We start from the raw sequence: 7,833 nt of genomic DNA on the forward strand, positions 1-7,833 counted from the left end.
TTTAGTCAGGGCAAATGTAGTGTGACATCAGCGATATGAAGGATGCGTAGATTACGTGAGACTAAACCTCGACATTATTCCGTGAGCACGGTTAACCGACTCCAGACCCCTTCGACGACATCGAGACATTTATAGAAGAGGAGCCGGGAGCTCATTTGTCATATAAAAATTGAACTAGTGGGGTGTATGGCATCGTGCCTTAAGGCAAATTGCTGGAACTTCCCGTACCGTAACAAATGTTTGAGGAATACTGAATGTTTTCAAATAGATTATTATAAATATTGTAACATTGTCTAATATTCATAAGAATTATATAAACTGAACTGCAAAGTTGAAATTATTTGTTTAAAGTATATTAGAACTTTAGTCAGAATTAAAAATAAATCTGAATTATTTTAGATGTACAAAAAAACTAAAAAAAAATACAATTTTTTTCCAAAATCAATTATTTTGTTAAAGCAAGCTGAAAGTTCTTTGAATCATTCAAATCGGATGCTTACTTCTCTTAAAACTGCCATTTTTTGCTATTTACCTATTTTGCGTATCTCCGAAACCACTGGACCTGCCTTTGCCAAAAACTGATAATCACTTTTACCAATTATTAAAAATTGAATGTTTTTTAGATCATTCAAATCGGATGCTCCCTTCATTCAAAAACTCGATTTCTATTTTATGCACTCTTTGCTCCGTATCTCCGTAACGGCTGGACTTGCCTTTGCCAACAACTAATCAGCACATCTCCCTATCAATAGGAATCGAATGTTTTTTGAGCCTTTCAAATCGGTTGATCCGTGCGCCCCAAAACGTGGACGAAAAATTGTATCCACACATACATACACACACACATCCATTTTTTCTGAGGTATGCCAAAATGTTCAGAAACCTTCAAAACGTCGAGAGATGTAAAAATGTTCAATTTCGATTTTTGGCCCATTACAATAACTTACCCTACGGGAAGTTAACTAGTGGTGTATATGGCAACGTGTTTTTAAGGCAAATTGCTAAAATTTCCCCTACTAATGATCAATTTTTTTTTTAAACTTTGGAAACATTTAATTTTTAAGTTTTAAAATGTTTGATAAAAATTGACTTTCTTGAAAAAGATGAATGAAAATAGAGACAAATATGAAGCGCGTAAGTGCGGCGTCGCGATCTAACGGGCAAAAAATGTTACGAAAGCCATAGAAATTTTAACAAAATTTATACCCATTATTAAAATCTCTATAAATGATTAATTTTTAGCGCCGCATACACACACATTATCTCTAAGGTATGCCAAAATGTTCAGAAACAACTGAAACGTAAATATATATAAAAAAAATTATTTTCGATTTTTTGCGATTACTGAAATTTACCTTACGAAAAGTTAATAATTGTTTTAAATAATTTGAAATAGATTATTTATTTTTAATACATACTGTAAATTTATAAGTGCTTATTAAGTTGGGCGATGAGCCTATTTTACAAACAACTTATGTGTATGTTTACAAGAATTTTGTTCATTTTCTTAATTTTTTTTAGATAATCTTGAAAATTTTTCAAGTTTTGGAAAAAAAATTAAAAGTTCTAAATATTTCTAAGAAATCGATTTTTTTAAATTTTTGATAATTTTTAAATTTTGAAGTTTTTTTTAAAAATGATCAAAAATTTCGAAACTTTGTGTTTTTGAAAATTTTGATTTTTTTTTTTAACTTTCAAAACAACGATTTTTTTGTGAAACCATTTTTTGCACACCGTCTAAAAACAAAAGGTTTTTTGATTTAATCTCATCGGATGATTTGTTCTCTCAAAAACTGCATGACCATTTTTACACACCCTTTGCGCTCTATACCTCCGGAACGGCAAAATGAGGCTTTTGCAAGAACGCCTCGCGATCGAGTACAGAATGTTTTTTCAATAATACAAATCGGTTATTTCATACTGTCGAAAATGTCGATGACATTTGTTTGAGCCATATAAATAAAATTCAAATTAAAAATCTTGGTACGGAACCCCAAAAAATGACACAAAATGGGTACACATTATTCAAATTTCTGTAAAATATCTGATAATTTGATGTGCATATGTCTAATAATTATTTTTGACTGCCAAATGGCATTTCTTTAATTTTTTTTTTATTGAGAGTCCATAACCGCTGAACCTGCCTTTTCAAAAATACGAGCAGTTCTTCGTTTAATCGATATATGTAAAATGTTTTTTGAATTACTCAAATCGAACGTTTGGTTCTCTCAAAAACTGAATTACATTTTTTTTGCTCCGTATCTTCGATACGTCTAGATCTGCCTATGCCAAAATCTAATCATCACGTCTTCTTATCACTACGAATCGAATGTTTTTCAAATTATTCAAATCGGTTGATCCGTGTTCTCAAAATCGTCGATAATTTGTATCCGTACACACCCATATAATCAATTTTTCTAATTATAAGGTATGCTAAAATGTTCAGAAGGTTTTGAAACGTAATGATATATAAACATTTTCATTTTCGATTTTTTTGCGATTACTATAACTTACTACGGGAAGTTAAAAAAAATGCTGACACACATATCGTGTCGAAACGTATGAATAAAAAGTTTATTATTTATTGTTGCACCAATTACTATATAATTTTCAAATCACGAATTTTAAAAACTTTTAAATTAAAATAAATATTAAATTAAAATAAAATAAATAAAAAGGTTTTAAAAAATCAACACTTCTCATCGAGACATGTTATATAAATAATAATAATAATAATAATAATATGTCTGGAAAAAAATTAGCTATATTTTCCATATCCTTACTTCGTAATTTTTCCGCCGGCCAAAGCGCCACTAAAACTTTTCTATCACGGTCTTTCAACCAATAACAAAACAGCTCTTCGAGTTTCCTTATCTTCACATAGAAACACAATTCACTAGTAAATTTTTTTTAAGCATATAACATGTCTCGATGGGAAGAGTTCCTGTTTTAAAACCTCTTCATTCATTTTATTTTAATTTCATATTTATTTTAATTTAATAGTTTTTGAAATCAGTGATTAGAAAATTGTATAGTAATTGGTACATTATATTTTCCGTGTTTTTTGTTGATTTTTCATGTTATTTGTATGGTGAGTTATTGCATATTATTCTATAATTTTAGTTGTATCTTACCTTTATATACAACATATTTTAGTCTTATAATAAAAAAAGCATATTGTTTTGATTTATCATATATATCAATAAATAGTTTCAATTAATTGATGGACGCCGAAGAACAACTATATATTCACACACACACACACACACACACACACACACACACACATATATTGGCTATGTGCGAAGGCATGGAAGGGGAAGTCAAATCGACCGAAGCGCTCGTAGTGGCTAACTTGGAGCACTACAAGGGGCTGTTATAAACAAAATTTTAAACAAAAACTCATAAAATATTTATTTATTTCAAATTTAAAAAAGATAATTGAAAATGAGCCACCATAGTTGTTGTGTAGTGGGCTGTAGAAATACCAGCAGAAAAAGTGACTGTAAATTCTATACATTTTCTACAGCTAAGTGGAAAGAAAATCAACGGGAAAAGTGGATCGCAGCGGTTAGAAGAATAAAGTAAGTATCATAACCTTATTGTTATAAAAATACAATTTGGAGTATTATGAATAGTTGTAAAATTGTTATGTTTAGAAAAAGAAAAATTATAAGTCATAAATTGTTGTATTATCAAAATTTAATGCTTACTATAAAAATTGTTTTGTAAAACAATGTAATTAATACAAGCCTGAAATAATGAAAAATACATATTTATATATTGTATATTGATTATGTATAACTATTATCTATATATTAATTACATTTTATTATATAATAATTGTAATTTTATGATTAAAAGAAAAATAAAAGTTATCACATAGCGTAAAAATGTTTATTTTGCAAACAGTTTAATAAATACAATGCTAAAATAATGCAAAATATATATTTGTAGTGTTGATGGATCACCGTGGGTTCCCAAGCCCTATGATCGCATTTGCAGTGAATCGGTCGAGGTATTGAGTCCTACCTACTTGTCACCTTGGTCTTGTCTTTATAATAATGTCTAAATTATGTCTTTATAATAGTGTCTAAGTCTTTAGTTTGACCAAAAAAATGAGTAAATTAATTTATTATTTACTTATTCTATTGATAAAACACTATTTATCATTATTATATTGTTTTTATTAAGAACTATTCCGAGATTATGACATAAGCTTTGAGGCACTTAACCTTAAAATTATTTACTGCATTTCTTTATTTAATTAATCATTATACTTAACTATGTTTTAAGTACGTTGAAGTAAATTTAATAATTTCAATAAACATTCAGCGTTCACATTATTACTGTAACTTGTTTATTATTATTTATAACAATTATTTAATATCTTTTTTCTTTAACAAACATGTAAAACCCATGAAAACCACACACTGATACCCCCAATTAGTTCATATTTATTACGGCGCTGCATGGGCGCTGCAGTCACGCTCGGAGCGAATATATATATATATATATATATATATATATATATATATTTCTGTTAATATTTTAAATATAGTTCTTCAATTCAAAATAACATAGAAAAAATCTCAAAAAAATTAGCTTTAAATAACTGCCAAAAAATTGATTTAAAAATTAAAACTGTCAGCCGTATCAATTAAGCCTACACGTACCAACACAACGCTTCTAAAAACGTAAATCAGATACAAACAACTTTTGAAAATTTTAAACTTGATATTTTTATTTCCAAAAATAAAAGAATATATGCTACTGATATTTTTTCTATTAAAGAATTACAATAAAAATCTGATTCACAAAAAAAATATAATAAGAGTTCAACTAGATTCATATTTATAACATTGTTGTTCAACATGTATAGAAATTTAAAAATTGATTCTATTTATAATGAATCAGTCATATTTTTCGCTTTTTTATTGTATAATTTTTGGACTCGTGCCGTTTATGTTCATATTCACAATTTTGTATTTTGATTAACGTTGAGTTCCAGACATTTTCAATTATGGTGAAACAGAACCATAATCTTCTTTTATCTATGAACAGAACCTTTATTGGAATACCAACAACTTAATAAGAATAATGTTAAATCAACAATTATTTTATTAATATTTAACAAAAATAGATAAATTTATAATACCGGGACTGAATAGAATAAAATTGCAAAAATCATAGCAATGCTAATCAAGATATTTTTTATTATTTTTGTCGAAGCTTTCAAAAACAAGATGGATACTGATATGAATATATCAACAATTTACATTGCAAATCGCATGTAAGAAGCTTTTATCGTTTATAATATAAACATTGATCAGTTTACGACAATGAAATAGGAATCTTGCATATTAATCAGTGAGTTTATTTATAATATTATTAGTGTCATATTGCAGTTTAGACATTAAATTCTAAAGCCGTATTTTTCATAGTTCTTGTGCAAATAATATGCGAGGCAGGTCGAATATATTTTTATAGGTTAGAATTTTGACAATTGTGTATAATTGTAAGTAGTAGCATCTAAATTCAACTTCTGATAATATTACTGTCGTGTCCTTTATGAATATCACGAGAAAAAAGAACATGGAGAAAGATAATGCTAAAGAATGTTTTTTGTGTCAGGAAGTGTTAGGAGTAGATGATTTGGCATTTTTTCCTTGCACATGTGACTACCAGGTATGCCGATTTTGTTGGCACAGTCTTAAAACAAATGGTGACGGATTATGTCCACAATGTTGGAAACCTTATCTTAAAAATCCAGAAAATTTTACCTTTTTATCACAAGATGAAATAACTGCCTTAAGAGCGAAAAGAAATCAAGACCAACATCGTCTTGAAAATCAAAAATATCTGGCTAATCTTCGAGTACTACAGAAAAACTTGGTTTTTGCTACTTGTCTTCCGAACAGTTTAGCAGATTCAGATATATTAAAGAGATATGAGTGTTTTGGCCAATATGGGCAAATTTTAAAGATTACTATCAATAAGAATGCTTTATATTTAGGGCAAAGAGAGCATATGCCCAGTGCATACATTACTTATTATCACAGTAATGATGCAATGCGAGCAATTCTAGCTCTAAATAATACACGAGTTTATGGAAGATGCATTAAGCCGCGTATGGGTACTACTAAGTACTGTACCCAATTTGTGAAGAATTTACCATGCCTTAGAAGAAACTGCATTTACCTTCATGATTTTGACCCCGAAGCAAGTTTTACGAAAGAGGAAATTATTGTTGGGGAACATCATAAATATGAAAAACGACTGCTTGATAAATTCTGTCAGAAAATTAATGAAAAATCTGCACTTGCAAAAATGCATAATAAAGTTCTGCCTTTAGTCAATTCATCAGGAATACAGGCCCAATATACATCAAATCAAATTGAGCATTTCTACTTTTTGGACGGAACACCCGCAAAATTACTAGATTATCAACCTTTGCAGCAAAATGTAGATTATTTATATAAAAACAATGGTATTCAGTCTAATATTGAAGGACAAGGACTACTAGATGACAAATTATATGAGTCAACTAAAATTTCAAATTCCACACCTTACGCAATATCGGATGATGATCTTGATTTTGATCCCATCGAAGAGGTTCAGAAAGCATTTGCATCAATAGATAGTGAAACAAATTTTGAACAAAATTCTAATAGAGAATACAAGAATTATGAAGATAATTCTAATCAGAAGATTCCTTTGCTATCAAGTACCATTTCAAATAAGAATACATTCGACATTGAAATACCACCGGAACAGAAAAGAAGCATCCAATCTCGACCTGATTTTAATATAAACTACGCGTCAAATACAAAACAGGAAATTCCAGTTTCTGTACCACAACAGCAACAAACCGGTGAAAATATAGGTATGGTTTATGATAGGGCAAAATGGGACTTAGCCTTGATGAGAATTTCTGAAATCCTTGACCAAACTTCAATTGGTGTACATGATACAAACTATCTTAGACAAAGATCAGTGTCGGATAATAGCAATATAAGCCAAAACGCTATGAACGACAATTATGGTTCATGCCCAACAAATGCGCATTTGGAACATTTTTGTAATGATCAAATTTATAGTCATAATGCTCTAGTAGGTATACCTCAGCATGCAAATATGATCCCATTCACAGATGTGTACAATAATGTTCATCGTTCTATGAATATGCCTATGCCTATACAAAATCTGTGGCAAAATGCAGTGCAAGAATCGCATGAACAATCTTCAATCCAGAATAAACCATATGTCAATGATAGTACACCTGTAGAAATCAATGACAATAAAGAAGATTAAAAATTTGATGTGATGGATGGGCGCAGTTTCAATTGGCTGTTCATATTCAATGTATTCAGTGATCAGTATTTTTCTAGCACTTACTGATTAATATTAAATTTATCTGATTTATATTATTCAATATATCTATGTGAACTCAAGTGTAATGTATGAATAATAAAATGTATTTATTAAACATTGTTTATTCTACTATATTGGCGTATTTTCTGTATTTTATTTAGACTTATTATTAGAGCAATGATTTTAACATCTACTATCGTACGGTACGCATCGTAATTTAATATTGTATATTAATTTATATTTAAAAGCAATTTCCCCGTGTCGTTTAATTTACCTGTTTTTATTTCGAAAAAAAATCTTTTCAATTACATAGTCGCCGTCGGAGGGGACAAAGAACCGATCATTTCTATTGTCCAAACGATTAATATATTGAACAATATGGGAATTTCAGACTCGAGCGAATTAACAACTGTTGCAAGCGGATCAGGTTTAATTTCAGAAACTATTCAAAATAGTTTT

At 29.2% G+C, this 7,833-nt stretch overlaps 1 protein-coding gene across 1 annotated transcript; it reads left to right on the forward strand.

Moving 5' to 3' along the window:
- The first annotated feature begins 5,595 nt into the window (after positions 1-5,595).
- LOC113376009 lies at positions 5,596-7,314 on the forward strand. Its single transcript, XM_026615941.1, has one exon. The coding sequence runs from the start codon at positions 5,596-5,598 to the stop codon at positions 7,312-7,314; it is 1,719 nt and encodes a 572-aa protein (XP_026471726.1).
- Positions 7,315-7,833: the final 519 nt, after the last annotated feature.

This window comes from Ctenocephalides felis, unplaced genomic scaffold (assembly GCF_003426905.1).
Source record: "Ctenocephalides felis isolate EL2017-DRISC unplaced genomic scaffold, ASM342690v1 CF-g0.4_SCAFFOLD_01886, whole genome shotgun sequence".
Lineage (NCBI taxonomy): Eukaryota > Metazoa > Arthropoda > Insecta > Siphonaptera > Pulicidae > Ctenocephalides > Ctenocephalides felis.

Excerpts from the sequence above, each read along its gene's own strand:
- LOC113376009 (XM_026615941.1), top strand. The coding sequence starts at position 5,596 with ATGGAGAAAGATAATGCTAAAGAATGTTTTTTGTGTCAGGAAGTGTTA.